The sequence below is a fragment of the Tachysurus vachellii genome, chromosome 26 (assembly GCF_030014155.1).
Source record: "Tachysurus vachellii isolate PV-2020 chromosome 26, HZAU_Pvac_v1, whole genome shotgun sequence".
NCBI classification, from domain to species: domain Eukaryota; kingdom Metazoa; phylum Chordata; class Actinopteri; order Siluriformes; family Bagridae; genus Tachysurus; species Tachysurus vachellii.
Genome location: NC_083485.1, coordinates 13015214 through 13031849, shown reverse-complemented (window position 1 = coordinate 13031849; position 16636 = coordinate 13015214). Strand labels below are relative to the sequence as shown.

General features: G+C 39.6%; 1 protein-coding gene across 1 annotated transcript in view; it reads right to left on the bottom strand.

Annotated features, from left to right (window-relative positions):
* pik3r1 (phosphoinositide-3-kinase, regulatory subunit 1 (alpha)) overlaps window positions 1-6269 on the bottom strand; it is a 22422-nt gene extending 16153 nt beyond the window's left edge. Inside the window, exons 1-2 of the mRNA XM_060862383.1 lie at window positions 5964-6269; window positions 3652-4279 (exon numbers count right to left, since the gene is read on the bottom strand). Coding sequence (XP_060718366.1) covers window positions 3652-3985 — 334 coding nt within the window. The 5' untranslated portion in view covers window positions 3986-4279; window positions 5964-6269. The remainder of the gene's footprint in view (window positions 1-3651; window positions 4280-5963) is intronic.
* Window positions 6270-16636: the final 10367 nt, after the last annotated feature.

The following is a 16636-nucleotide window of genomic DNA, read 5'->3' as shown; positions in this document are numbered from 1 at the left end:
GTGGTTATGTCAGTTTTGGTCCAGACAACGATTTCATAAGGGTTACGCTGACGGGTATTGTGGTGGTTAAAAGACTTCCTTGGAATGCCGGGATCCACATTAAAACAACAGAATGTATTTAAGACTTAGACCTGGACAGCAACTTTTTTTCCCTCTTAGACGCCAAGTGAGATAAAAACAGTTACGTACCATTTTGGAAGTAGAATTAATATCTAATTAATATCTACCACCATGAAATAAAGATGGAACAAAAACACACTTCTACCCCGACATGTCTGTATTTAAAAAGTGTTTTTATGAAATGGAACTGTCCATCAAACGCAAGGCATGTGATCTTACGGAACGCAGAAAATTATTATTTTAGAGTGTTTAGGCACCGTTTTAGAACCAGCGAATATTACATAACGGAAAAGTTTGGTAAACTAGCCTACAGTCCAGAATCTTTCTTTGTATTGCTCTCTCGTCAGTCATTTTACAGACACACCCCCAACAGCAAGCCAATCGCATTGCCATAAAGCATTATGAGGATAAATAGTATATTTATAGAGCTGTAACTCGGCTTGAATGTCTGTGTGCGCTAACAGTTAGCATGTCAAATGTAGCAGAACCATTAGAGGTTTCAGGGCAGTCTTAAAAAAAAAACCCAGGAAAAAAGATCTCATTCAACTCTACCAATAAACAAAACCAACAATTTTTTTTAACAAATATTACCTAATGCTCTTTTAAGAACGGGGTCAAACTCGACATTATTTTTCCTGAAAGTCATGGTAACAGGCAACACAATGACTATTTCATGAATTTGTATTTCAATTTTTTCCTGAATGGATTTTTGGGAGTTGACCGTGCTGTTCCATTTCATTAAGGGTCTTCTCTTCAAATAAAGTGAATGGAGTGTTGAGACTTGTGAACTGTTGGTGGTATGAAGGAAAGCTAAAGATCACTAAAATGTTGGCTGCTGAAAAGTAAAAAGAGTGGGGAGTGGCTGGAGGAAAAAAAAAAAGGCTAATCCAAGGCAGGGCAAAAACTGATCCTCTCACTCCAGAGGCCACAAAAAGGAGCACATTTGTGTTTTTAAAAGCTCGGGAGCCGGAACGGACTGGAATTCCACATCTGCTGCTCTCTGAAGTAAGCCCATGTGGCTGGGAGAGGGAGAGAGCGATATGGGGGATGTACAGAGGGAAAGAGAAAGAGGGAGGGGGTCACAGGGGCAAAGAACTCACTAAGGCAGCAAAGCTCCTGCTTTCAACCCTTCCCCTGCTCAAACTTTTCCCTCCCTCCTTCCTTCCCCCAGCTGGGCTGAGTCCCAGCTACATGATCAGAGCATTAAAAGGAGGGAAAGGAGAAAGAGGAGAGGAGGAAAAAAAAAAAGGGAGGGGACAAAAAGGAAAAGAGAGCCAAAAGGATCTGCCAGACCCTTCAGTGTCAGGTAATAAATCACAAGTGCTGTGAAGCAACAAGAATCCAGACCCCGGGCCCCAGAGCCTGTGCTCGGCCCACTCTCTCCGCCTCCTGCCCGGGCGGACACAGAGACTTTTCTTCTCCCAGGGCCACAATCACCCTCGTGCCAAGCTCTGAGGCTGTCACTCAACACTGCCGGGATTCATACAGACAACCCTGGCAGACCTCACAAGAATTTCACAATCACATCCCAAGAAGACTTTGAGACCCCTGGAAAACCTGCAGCTGTGTGGAGGGCCAGGTTTACCCAGCTCTAGTCGACTGACTGCATATAAATTCAATGTAAACTTATCTAATAAATATTTTATGAAACAACAATCTACAAAATGGTAGCCACCCTCCGCATTCAGCTTTATGCCACTGAACTTCATTCAACATTTAGGAGGCCGAGATAGGACTTAGGGAGTGTAAGAGAGTTACTTAATGTACTAAAACATACAAATCAGTCATTCGAGATGGCAGCTATGATAATGTTTTGCTAAAGTATATAGATTAGACTTTATACAGATGTCTCCTAAGCCACACACACTGCACAAGACTGCATGACATTACTCAAAAAATGCACGTGATTCAAAGGAGATATAACAGAAAATATTCTGGGTGAGAGAAACTTCCATTACTTGGTATTGGAGTGGGGAAAAAAAAGAAGTCTCTGCTGATTGACTAAGAGTGGACTGGCCATGTAAATTTTATTATTTTTAGGGCCAGTCTGTTAAAGTACATATATAAAAGCCCTTCTTCTTTCCAAATTGAGCTTTTAGTATAGCATATGACTGATGAAGCCTCAAAAACAGCACATTTAACCCAAACCTTTCCACCAACAAAACAGTATCATGAAGTAGATGAGGATTAGTGGTGTACCAGTTTTACCGCCTGTGATTCCTGCAGCAATTTTTCACATATAATCTAATGTTCTATGCACTAATCTGAGCACATCAAGTCACTTCAGCACCATGGCAACGATGTTTGTCTCTAATCAGAACCTAATGCATCAAACGGAGGGAGCAAATCAGTGACGCATCAGCACAGCACTGGCCCGGCACAACGTGTGTGCTTTAATTTGTTCAATCTGTGGAAGTGGAGGCAGCAGTCAACCCCGAGAACACTTTTAGAAACAGTAACCACTGCATCAAGTGCATGTAGAAAGCATGTGTTCGCTGTACGAATACACACTACCTGGTTAATCAGTGATCAGCTTTAAGGAACTAAAACTCTGCAAACATAATCAAGGAGAGACACAACCGGGACTTTTCCATGTCACAAAGTACTGATCTAGTACTAAAAATTCAGGGGGTGGGGCTTAAAAGTACTGCTTGGTTATATTATACCATCTGCAAAACCGCAAACAAAAGCCAGTTTACTGGAAACTACAGACTTATTACAGCATGTACCAGCATCTATGTTTTGTTTTTGAAAGTTGATCATTTTGTTATACTCTTTATCAACAGTTTATCCCTGTGTGTATATCTTTATTGTTGACACAACAGCAACATGAACCTTTAAAGCACTTTTTACATTAATGGGTGCCATTGATTTAGTGGTCGTCAAGGTGACTGTTCTGGTTGTCTCAAGTTGACTGAAAAACTGGACCCCTCTCTTTAGCACACATTTAGGCTGTCACTTGTCCTTGAATGTGCAACCAGTGTCCTGCTGCTAGAAAGGGAGGTGTGTATAAAGCTCTAAACAGACAGATCAGTAATCACCGGGCTCGACCACCTACAACTTCAGAAATAAACAGTACAGACACACAGTGTACAATGTGAAAAGCATTCTAAAACGATCTTAAAATAAATAATCTCATTATAAAAAACTGCTTAAGCGGAACAGCTGGACATGAATTGGTTATGCAAATGATGCACTTCTGAAGGAATAAAACACTTGTGGCTCTGCTGTTATAAATAATCAGTGATGGGGTGGTGTGCTGCAGCGGACACAGTAACAAGTGGGGTTACACTAACTGGCCTTAAGATTTTTCTTTCCCCTCCCCGTCGTGGAAGCTCTTTATTCCTCTTGTATCTCAATGATTTTAGCAGCTTTAAATTGTGGTTCCTTCACCAGCCTCTATGTGTCTCTCTTAAAGAGACACAAGAAACAAGCTTGTCTTGTTATCAACACTGGTTCTGACACTCCTGCCAAACAGGATAAATAAACATAAATGACTTCAACCCTAATCAAATGATCAGTGTCACTCACCTCCTTGCTCAGAGTCTGAGTCATTCCTGACTGGTCCAGGTGCCACTGGAAGTGGCCTGGGAGGCCGCGGCTTTGGGGTCGGAGGAGAAATCTTCTTCTTCCCAATGAACTCCACATAAGTACCAGGGAAGTCCCCCTTTTCCTGAGTCATCTCATTATACCCGGGCAGCCAGCCTATATCCTCCGGCCTCTCGGCCAGCCCTTCACCGTGGCCAAGTGCTAACAGGGCGCCTTTACTCACTATGAGTATGTCCCCAATATGCAGGTCAATGTCCTCCTCTCTCTCCTTCTTGTAGTCATACAGCGCTCTGTACTGATATCCTTCTGCACTCATCTTATTATCTTAGCAAGCAAAAATTCTGAAACACGCCAAGTGTTATACCTCCACTATACAACTACCTCTTTCTTTTAAAAAACACTTGTAGTAGCACCAAGATATTTATCTGTGGTGCAAACTTTCTCAGAAACCTACTGATTCAACAAGCTATCATTCTGCAGTCTTCCTCCTGCAATATTCCGATCGTTTATGTGAAACTGATTCTCCAGTGATCTAGAGGAGGCTCATGATGCTTTAGACATACTGTTTCCATCAGGTCTGCTCCAGAGCTGTGGCCAGTGCAAACACCACCTGCAACACACATGAGCACATCTTTTCTTAACACAGCATATTACGCATGATATCTGACACACAGATGGGTGACGAATTGAAAGAAAAAACAGAATAGTGTCATAAGATGCTGGGCCAGCATGAGACACCATAATAGCTTTGATGCACACTGGGATTAATTCTTCACGTCTCTGAAAATGTTCTTTGAAGAGATATGCGTTCAATATGTATTTTCTATGATTGGGGTGTTCAAATAGATTTAATTGTGGTGAGTGGGAAGGCAATCGAAAAAGATTTACCAAGTTTAAACTCATCAAACCATTTAGTTAATGAGCCCTCATGTCCTGTGGATGGGGATTGGGTCAACATGAAAGAAACCTTATTCATGACGGTTAGACAGGATAGCATTATGAAATACAATAATCAGTCAGAAGAAATTTGCATTGATCTGCAGTGCTACTTCTCTCTAAGTGGATAAGTAGGCAAAAACCATGCCAGGAAAAACAGTGCATTGCAGTGCACCGTTGTGGTTTTTTTTTTTTCTTAAAATAGTCAGCCTTCTGTAAACAGGCTCTCTATCTTTTAGAAAATCTCGAAATGTGAAGATAAAGAGATGCTGGTAAGAGGGGGTAAGCTGCAATGAAAGGCAGGTTATTAGATAATATTACTGTTTCGATAAGAAAAATTATGCAAGTTTTCATAGTGGTATTTTTATAGTGATCATTTCTGCTATTTGTCTAATAATGAGGAAACATGGGAGTTTTTTTTGTCCTAACAGCATGCAAACATTTGCACCAAGTTGAGAAAAGCTTCTCTCTTTTCCCCCTTGTATACATTATGCTTATACAGTGTATTAGCTTATTGCAATATGAGTAATAACACGTTGCTTAATTGCTTTATTATTCTCTACCCTTCTTCTCACTCGAGCGAATCTAATCTCTTGCAGTGAATTGAATTCACCATATGATTAATGCATTTTTGTATCATTGGTGCTTTTTTTTAGCAAAAGTAGAAATTTTGATATGGTTCCCTTCGTATGTCTATAAAGTACATTAGATTAAAACAGCTTACTTTATACACTTTTTTTTAGTGAATTATATACCGAATAAAAAGAAATACCGTGTCACCTGAAACTAGAGTTGAACAAAAGACGAAGGGGGAAAAAAGGCGATTGAGTTTTATAAAATATTTAAATAGATATACTTTGCACCCCAAATAATTTTCGGGACTTTAAATAAAACGTGAAAAAATAGTTAGAGATAAAGAACAAACTTAATCCCGACGGTGTGATGCAGCGATGCTAGCTAGTTGCACGCGCTCTCTCTCTCTCACACACACACACACACACACACCACTCGCAACACGACACCATAAAATGTGTGTATAGACCTTATTAACGCTAACTAGCTGTGTGTTAGCTGCCTGTGCATGGTGAGAGTTTTGACAGATTAGCAACGTTACACACAAGAAGTAAAAATAACACTCCTTAGTTAGCCAACGGTGCTAACGTTAGTCCGTGCACGAGCTTCTCCAGACCAACGGAACAAACTGTTCCAGACGATTCGAACAAACTTCGTCAGTTATTTCAAATAAAATGAGTGAAAACGATAAAATAACGATGTTCAAACGTTAGAAAATCCCCAATAAAGGACGTGTGCCGGCACGAAAATGTGCCAATTGTAAATAAAAGACTTTAAAAACTTACTTTGGTAACTTGTATGGTCACAGCTGGGCCAAGAAAATTCCTTCCTTCACGTAAAAAGTGCAGCTAACGATAGCTAGCCGCGTTAGCTCGACAAGATAGCGCTCACAAAACGTCAACGAAGCTCGTGTTTGAAAAAAAAATCCACTCCGAACGACGCGTGGGGTAAAAATAACGGGCAAATGTCGAATAAATCCCACTCCAAAATCTCGTTTAAACACTATTTTTTCTCTCTCATAGACGTGGCTCGTGCACTCTATAAACACGACGACTCCGCCCGAGTGGCCTCAGCACGAAGACGAACCGATTCCCAGGCACGTCGAAACTCCACCACGTCAATCAATGACGCCTTGCTCAAAACCCCGCCCACCCAAACGCAGTATCTCCGCCCCTTCTGCCTTTGCACGCAACTGGCTCGTGGAGCTACAAGAACTGCTCAAGCCCGTGTAGTGTAGCGATGGCGCCGCTTCATCTCTACTACGCATGCGCGCGCGTGTGTGTGTGTGTGTGTGTGTGTGTGTGTGTGTGTGTGTGTGTGTGTGTGTGTGTGTGTGTGTGTGTGTGTGTGTGTGTGTGTGTGCAGAGTTAACTGAGGGTGCATATAGCATGATTTTAATGCCATATTAAAACTGTACAATTTTAAATAGTAAAGCAAAGTTCAATGAAGATGTTCTGGTTTAATTACTTAGAAAAGTAGATAAGACAGAAAGATAGTAAGGACTTTATGAGCAGCAGGTCAAACTGCAGATAAACAACAGCGCTCAGATGCACAATTATCCCAGACATGAGTGAAATTTAAATACACAAAAGGCATAGAATGAATTTTATTAAGTTTGTGTAAATAGATATGGCGTTCAAAGTGTGATAGAACCTTTTATTTATTTATTTATTTATTATTCTTTTTATTTAGAAATTATTATTGATGTGTCAGCAAAAATCTCACAGAAAGAAACCCGTCCTGCCTCAAAAACCTGTTCTCTGGAGTCAGAAAGCGAACTGAAAATGATTCACTGACCCCTCGCACCCAGGCCACCAAATATTTGAACTTCTTCCCTCCAGCATGTGCTTCAGGTGTTTGTGTGTATGTGTGTGTGTGTGTGTGTGTGTGTACGTGTGTGTGCGTGTACGTGTCTGAAAACCAGCAAGTATGCATTAAAAAACAGTCTTTTCACCTGCGGTCAAACTGAACGCTTCACGACAGCGTCACTGACAGCATTGCGTTTCGTGTTGCAGTAAATTTCCTCGGAGATATTTCTACGTGCAACAATCTTCTCTGTGGAACAGTCATATCCACTTCTGTTCTTAGCAAAAAGGTATTACTAGTGTCAATGTCCTCGTCTTTTTTATCTTGTTCTATTGTGACATGTCTATAAGCACAAAAATAGCACAGCAACTGAGTTAACGCTGTATACTCTGGTGTACTTGGCCAATAAAACACGTTTCTGATAGCGTTATACCACAGCGCTGTCGATGTCTCAGCCAGAATCAGTCACAACGTATAGATTGAGTTACTATAACAGAAGCTTTGACAGCATACGAATACATTATCCTTTATTCTAAGTATTATAAGTGTTTGAATGAAGAAAAACAGTTAAGATAGTGAAGTTTTTTATAAAGAGATGGCTATTTTAGTCTCCAGTGTCAGGGCTTAACTCTCAACAAGGAACGGTCTTTAGGTTACATTTACATCATTTGGTCGACTTACATTTTTATCTCATTTTTATACAAGAGCAATTAATTGTTAAGGGTCTTGCTCAGGAGCCCAAAAGTGGCAGCTTGGTGAACCTGGGATTTGAACTCACAAACGTTTAACTGGTAGTCCAAACCCTTAAACACTAGGCTACTACATCCAACATTATGGACTATAAAAGAAGAATCGGGACTATACGCTTTTCGGTTCGACAAGCTGCAGTTTTTTTGTCAGAGAGAAACAGAGAAGATGGCGAGAGACCAACTGACTGTCTTAAACTTAACATAATCTTAAATGGTTAAAAGGTGTGACGTGTCATTTACTAACAAGGTAAAAGCTGGCAAATCACTTCAGTATAAAAAAAGACATATATAAGGAAAATAATCCACTTTGAGGTCATTTTGCATTAGGTTCTATCACACCAGCTCTATCGTGCATGTTTGTCCCATAACGGCGCTCCATGTCATGGTTTATTCTTTACATGTGAAACAGATTAGATTAGATTAGATTAGATTAGATTAGATTAGATTAGATTAGATTAGATTAGATTAGATTAGATTCAACTTTATTGTCATTACACATGTACAAGTACAAGGCACCGAAATGCAGTTTAGGTCTAACCATAAGTTAAATAAAGTGGTAATATAGAAGAATTTACAGATGTGTGTGTACTATGAACATAATATACCGATGGCTATAATTATAACTGAAATTTACAGGATGTAAAAAACATATGGCTATTACTATAAACAGTAATTTACAGATGTGTATGTACTATGAATATAATATACAGATGAATATATATGTACTATGAATATAATATACAGATGGCTATTAGTATAAACTGAAATTTACAGAATGATATGTGCTATAAACAAAATGGCTATTAATATAATATATTGCTGTTACTATAAACATCAGGTGGATATATACAATGGTAAGGCAATGGTGAGCAGCAATGCAAAAAAAGAGCAAGTGTGCAAGTGAGCATAGTTCGTGTAATAGTCCATTAGTGCAATAACGTCCTGTATACTGTACTGTTGTAGAAAGGACATTATTTACATTTACACTATTTACTGTAAAGTGTCACCCAAATGAGGATGAGGTTCCCTTCTGAGTCTGGTTACTCGCAAGGTTTCTTCCTCATATCCTCTCAGGGAGTTTTTCCTTGCCACCATCGCCTCCGGCTTGCTCATTAGGGATAGGGATAGATACAGTAGTATCATAAATTTTAAGTTAATGAATTTTTAAATGAATTTTAATCTTTAATTGGGTATATTCATTTATTTATTTTTATCCTTATTTTTTTTTCTTATTATTATAATCTATTTATTTATTTCTCTCTCTCTTCTGTTTCCATACTTCTGTAAAGCTGCTTTGAGACAATGGGAAATTGTTAAAAGCGCTATACAAATAAATTGAATTTATTTCCCAGGGGGACTCAGGGCACAAGGCAGTGGACACCTTAGACATGGCACGGCACACTCACACTCACACTCACACACCTATTCAGACACTACTAATTTAGAGATGCTAATCAACAGCATGTGTTTGGACTAGTGGAGGAAACTGGAGTACATGAAGGAAACCCCCAAAGCACAGGGAGAAGATGTAAAATCCATACACATAGAGTCTGGTACTAGCACTGAGAGTTAACTCTTCATTGGCGGGGTTAGCGCCCTGCTCAGGAATCGAACCCGGACCACAGCAATGAGAGGACGGGATCCTGACGATTATGAGTACTAGTTGTAAACATTATAAATTCCATTATCAAGCTCTAATGAAATGCACTTGCATCCTATCCAGACAGTATTCCTGACTGATACCCAGTGTTCCCATGATGCATTTCAAATCCTCCGGGACTCTGACCAGAATAAATATCCCTTACTGAAAAAGAACAACCGAAAGGCATCATTACCGCCCAAAAACATTCCTCATCAACTTTCTGTGTGTGTGTCATAAAATCTCTGAATCACATGTCGTGATGGTTGAAGCTTCTAATATACTTACAATTTTTCCAGAAAAACCCCTAACACAGGCCGCATTGTAACCACCTCTGGAGTCTCCCACACGCCATCGCCATTCACTCTGATTAGATGAAGCTGAATGAGTTTAGTGACTCCTTCGTAGAAATGCAACACTGAGTTTTCTCAGAAAGAGGCATGTGAAGTTATGGCCAATTCACTGTACGCAGCCTTAAAGTAGTTTACTAACCCAAAGACATGCTGTTCGAAAGAAGAAATGGGAAAACGTTTCATATGAAAATGGTTGTTGATTGGATTCAGGTCCTTTTCTCTGTTTGGCACGAAAGTTGTCGAGGAAATTATTAAGGAAAGTTTAATACAGGAACACAGGTCATATTTATAGATTATACATTTCTTCATACAGTTCTGTCTCTAAATAACTGAATAAATTTATTATTGAAATAATCAAACCAATAAACAAGACACTTGGCAATGAGCACAAAGGTGCCGGGTCGAGAAACTGAACAAACCTTGTTTATTTTAACCCTGAAATGTTGCTTAATTAAAAAAAAATGAAACAAACAAAAAGTTTATGATGTTCAGAATGATGGACATTTTTATTAGCCCTCAGTCAAACATCACTGTGGAGTCTGAGATATTACTAGAGCAACAATATAAATGAGCTGTAACTATAATTGTTACTATAGAAACAATAACGTATTGGAACAAGCACATTGATATAATATAATATAATATAATATAATATAATATAATATAATATAATATAATATAATATAATATAATATAATATAATATAATATAATATAAACCTATTGTTTGAATTCCTGCTAAGCAATACTTGACGAATCAAATTTAATATTTCAGCATTTTGTCTGGTTCCGCTTAAGGTTTCTTCCTCGTCTTCAGGTTTCTCCCTCGTCTTAAGGGTTCTTCCACATCTTCAGGTTTTTTTCCTCATCTTAAGGTTTCTTCCTTGTCTTAAGGTTTCTTCCTCGTCTTCAGGTTTCTTCTTCGTCTTCAGGTTTCTTCCTCATCTTCAGGTTTCTTCCTCATCTTCAGGTTTCTTCCTTGTCTTAAGGTTTCTTCCTCATGCTTGTTCCAATACATTTTTCCTCATCACCACCACCTCCGAATCAAAACGTTATCATTTCTATCCTGAATTTACACATTTCTGAAAAACAGCTTTGTGACAATAATTGTTATAAGTTTAGTTGATCAGATTTTGTTCATATTATTTGTTGCAAATTTCAGTTGTTATGTTATGTTGTGGAAAATCACGGGGTCAACAGCGGGGTCAGTATTTTTCGGACATTTTTTCCCACATCAGCATCTGTGCTCTTAATTCGTTGAAATGCTTTTGTGCATTTTTTTTGTATTATAACCTTTGAACCTTTAAATCAAATCACACCGGCAGAAATACAAACCCGTTCTAAAATAATTCTCTGTACACGTCTGAAATCTTCCATCGCCTCCTGCTCCTCCATCCCGATCGCCTCAGACTTTCTCCTGACTTTCCCCCAAACCCATCGAGAGGCTGAAAGACTTCCACACATATCCCATGGCTATAAATTAGCCAATTTGTTGTGCACTATGAATAATCTGAAAAGGCAGACAAAGGCAGCCTGCTTCTTTCCCACTTTCTGCAGAGTTGACGCTGGCTGTCGTCCAACCCAACAGCTGCAGGGAATCAATCTCCTGTTGCATAACAGATCGGCTCAGATGAACTGAATTAGATAAACGCATCATGGTTTATTATATTTTATTACAGCGGTTTAAAACTCGTGTCACAATTTGTCTTGTGTCAGTTGTGCTTTCACCTATTTCAGCCACGCTAATCAAGTTACACAATGCTAGCTAGCGACATGTTGACTGTACAGTAGTTTATCGGCCTTGTTGACAGAACGTGCTGTACAATGTAACCGCACACTCAGACACGCCCGCAGGTAAAACAGCGCAAGGCGTTTATTTCTGGACCGTTTCATTTGCAGTGTATGAAACCTGATCTCAGATTTCTTTTTCCACAGGACTTTTGTTATGAGTCTGTTAAACAGCACCTATGTTCCTTCTTCACCAATTGAAACAAGGCTAATTTGCATTTCGGTATCATGATGCCTCTTATTTCAATTTCTATTTTTATATAGAATTCTATTTTCCTGGTTGCACAAACAAAATCAGAAGCAAAGATTTTCACTTGGCATGTAGAAAATGTTTGTTAAAACAACAACAACAACAACAACAACAGAGCATTAGCTTAGTCAGGTGTTTTGTTTTGTAGAGTGAAATGAGAGAGAGATAGAATTTAACCTGGAGTCTATTTCCTGTTGTTTTTTCCCCCTAATCCTTAATTTATTTTGCGACGGAGCGATCCACGTGCCACTACGTATTAAAATCGACAAATGTTAATCTTTTTATTGGAATTTGGAAGTGAAGTTTTATTGGTTTTTTTCTGTGTTTAATGAATTTTTGTGCAACATTGATTAATAACCAGTAATAACCAATTTTTGGGTGGCGTAGTTCATTTGAGATTTCAAATGAAAGTCACTCACTCACTCTCTCACTCATTTTCTACCGCTTATCCGAACTACCTCGGGTCACGGGCGTCATCGGGCATCAAGGCAGGATACACCCTGGACGGAGTGCCAACCCATCGCAGGGCACACACACACTCTCATTCACTCACGCACTCACACACTAGGCAAAACAGCAAAACAACTCATCTTGTGCTTCTGGACTCAGACACAGAGGTGATGCTCTGGTTAGTTCTTAACACGACATGGCCACAAATGAATATACAGCAATGAAACCACAAGTTAATATTTTCAGGCTGCAAACAAAATATTGTGGAAACATCATAATTAATTCACGGCCTCTTTTTTGAGCAGGAACCAGAATTTGCTTAAGCTGCCATAAATTTATGGCACATCCAGGTTACATTAAAGTGTAAAACTATTCCAAATAATGCTAACAAATGTCCAACACTCATTTTACAATAGTTTCAATTACATCATTACATAATACACGTAACATGTTAAGCAGTCTAATGTGTGGCTGGAAAATACTTGTAGCTCTCGAGATGCTCGAGTCCTGGCCACGTCTTATTATAAAATTCAAAGGCTCTGTAAACTGTTTGCTTTAATGAATATGCAAATGAAGGGTTTCCACCCTAAGTACTTATTTTATACACTAAAATGAATGTAAGTGTGATTTATAAAGCCTGAAACACACCTCAGTTAGCTACGTTTTACACTTACAAATTAATTACACTTAATATTGTGGTAGTGAAGTTGGATTTCTTCAGACTTATCCAGAGTGAGATACATTTTTATCTCATTTTATGTTTTATGTACAGTATTAAGGGTTAAGGACCTAGCAGTGGCTTAGGGTCCCAGCAGTGGCGACTTGTACCCCTTTTCCACCAAAAAGAACCGGGTGCAGGTTCAGGGCTAGTGCTGGTGCTGGTTCAAAGTTGGTTCCACTGGCAAACCTTCTAAGAACCGGTTTGCCTTTCCATCGGTTTGAGAGCCGTCACAGAGCCGTGTCTGACGTTACTGTATACGTGTAAAGGCGCTAACAGTAGCCCCGCCCACAGCCCCTGACACAAGCGGTTCTTAAGTCTAGACCGGCAACGTTTTGGTGCTACTTAAGAACCACTTTTCCTGGTTCAGAGCCGGTGCTTTTGCTGTCGAAAAAGAAAGAACTGGTTCTAAATTAGGCTCCGAACCAGCACTCAAACCGCCTCGGTGGAAAAGGGGCATCGGTGTACTTTGATTTTGAACTCTACACCTTTTGATCTGTAAGCCAAGGCCTTAACCACCGTATACTCAAAACAAAACCCCAAACCTTTTATTATTCCACTTTTTTTTTTGTTCAAATATATATTTTTTTTACTATTCCAGAAAATCATTGCTGTTTATGTCTAAATTTTTTATGATTTTTATCAATTATATTTTTATTTTTTGGCCCTAAAAGGTATCTTGGGTTTCAAAAGTAAAAGTAGGCAAAAGTAGGCGTAGACGCCTGAGGGTTAAAGCACAATTTGGAAATTTCAACCCACAGACTCACTGTTCAAGTGAAAAGTTTGATCTGTTGTGAGTGTGTGGGTCTGAAGCCCCCGTTTTCATGTGTGTGTTTATGAGTTGGCCCTTTGTTCTCGTTAAACACTTGGCCTAGTTTAGTCATGCAGACTTTGTGTATGTGTCTGACCAAAGACTATGACTACGGCCTTCAAATCAAAGCCCACTGCAGATATGATTTCTATTACGCTGGATTAAAAACATTCATGTCCTCACCAACTGCCACTTACAGAGTACGATCCAGTCTTAATATTTAATATGTTATCTACAACACACCTTTGTGTCTTTAAAGGCAACGTTTACTCCGTGCTTCTTTCCTTGTTTCTGCCCCCAGTCCATAGCATGTCATTATTGTAATAAATTCACACACTCATGCCTGGCAGCATGTTCTGTCAAAATTCTCGTTCCAACATGTTCAAAACTTTCTAGTAACTTTCCAAAAAAGTTACCAATGCAAGCGTTAACATTTTGATGTATGTCTTTTGTTCGTAAAGCATTAAGCATGTTGCATATTGTGTAAAGAATAAAGAATGGACGGGGGGCACGGTGGCTTAGTGGTTAGCACGTTTGCCTCACACCTCCAGGGTTGAGGGTTCGATTCCCGCCTCCACCTTGTGTGTGTGGAGTTTGCATGTTCTCCCTGTGCCTCTGGGGTTTCCTCCGGGTACTCCGGTTTCCTCCCCCGGTCCAAAGACATGCATGGTAGGTTGATTGGCATCTCTGGGAAATTGTCCGTAGTGTGTGATTGCGTGAGTGAATGAGAGTGTGTGTGTGTGTGTGCCCTGCGATGGGTTGGCACTCCGTCCAGGGTGTATCCTGCCTTGATGCCTGATGACGCCTGAGATAGACACAGGCTGCCCGTGACCCAAGGTAGTTCGGATAAGCGGTAGAAAATGAGTGAGTGAGAGATAAAGAATGGACCTGCTTTATAACACAAAAGTGTGTACACAAAGGATTCGCTCTCAAACTAGTGTAGGGTTTGACAGCATTGGACTCATGGCATGTGAAGTGATGGAAAAGTCAATTCAATTCCATCCGTCCATTTTCTGTTCGTAGAGGAACCTGAGGTCTATCTGGTGGACTCTGGGGACGAGGTGGGGGACACCCTGGACGGGGCATCAACTCATCACAGGGCACAATCACACACGCTCTCTCACACACACATTACAGGCAATTTAGATACCGAACAAACTCAAACAACTTTAAACTAGGGAAGGAAACCAGAGAACACAGCACAAACCCCTGGAAGAACATACACACTCTGCCCATGTATTGCAGCACCACAAATCTGACCCACTCATTTTCAGAAAGCATTTGTATTTAGGTCTGTGTTGCTGTGGATTGCAGGATCTCCAACCACATCTGACATTTCTACACTTTCTACACTTTTCTGGTCATAAGCTTCAGAATCTTAAAAACTGCGATCTGATTGGCTGTAGATATTTCCACATACAGTACAGTACATTCTGTGAAATGGGAATTGAACCGAACTGAATTGAACGGGTTTGTCGCTAGTTAAAAACGGATAAGTGCATAAACATTGCTCTGGTGTTGCGATCTTTTCTGTAGTATTTATGAAACACGGGTCCTGTCATTGTCAGAACTCAAGCTGTAATTACATTTTTTTTTTTTTGGACTTATTAACTTGAAGAGAAAGAGACAGAATGAGGCTGTCGAGGATACGACTGCTTCATCTGTAATAAATGTCAGTGAGATATGTTCGAACAGGAGCCGACTCGCCTCAAGGACATTCCACAACATTAAATATTACGACTATAAATGAATAAGAAAAATGAAAAAAAAGATAAAAAAACTACTTTGGGTTGTACTGTAAGTGGAACAGTCATTAATTCTTTTCCTGTCTCGTTTTATTTGTTTTCTCCAAATTGTTGTTTTAATTGAAGAAAAAAAAGATTAAATTTGGTTTTAATTAAAAAGAAAAAGACATCTCCAGTTCCTTCTGTTATTCTTACGCCATAGCCGTCGTTCCCTTAAAGCCGTTTATCATCAGCCGTTACTATGGAAACACTTACGACGAGCGCATTGAGCTGCTGTAACAGAAAATTCAGCTACACTTCTGACCAATCAGAATCAAGAGTTCAATTGTCATATGGTGTAAGAATGTAAACATTAGAGAAATAGTTTTATTTCTTACTTCGAAGCAACACAAAGTGTTAAATTGTTTTTTTTTTCTTTATCATTAGCCTCAAAACTACAACTGACTGTATATCTCAGCTGCTTTCAGCATGAAACAACATGGCCGCCTCTGATAAGCACCTCATCACCGTATCTGGATTTGGTTTAGATTGTTGAACTTTTTATCCTCTATTTCTAATATTTCTACAAATGAGTTCATATCTGGGGCATGTTTTTTTATGCTGGAAATATTTTACAGAAGGCTGGAGCAGTCACTTGTGAACAGTGGTTTAGTGTTTAGAACGTTTGTCTTGGGCCTCCAGGGTCCAAGTCGTGTGTGTGTGTGTGTGTGTGTGTCAGTAATTTTCATGTTCTCCTTGTGCATCAGCGGTTTCCTATGGGTACTCCTGTTTCGTCCCTCAGCTCAAAGAGACTGATTTGCATCACTAAAATGTCTGTAGTGTGTAACTGGGTATGTGTGTGTGTGTGTGTGTCCTGTGATGAGATGACACAGGGTGAAAGGAAGATACCACCTTGTGCTCTGAGACCCCTGAGATCATCCTGTGAGGATAAAGCAGTACAGAAAATAGTGGATATCTTACAGTAGGGGGGGGGGGGGGTGTTAGAGAGGGAGAGGGAGAGAGGGGGTTGAGAGAGAGAGAGAGAGAGAGAGAGAGAGAGAGCATTCATACTGACATACAGTGCTAAATCTGAATTAATAGACATTTTTCTATTTCTTCTTTTTTTTTATTAATAATCCGAAGCATTCTATTATAAATGCTTTTAAAAAGA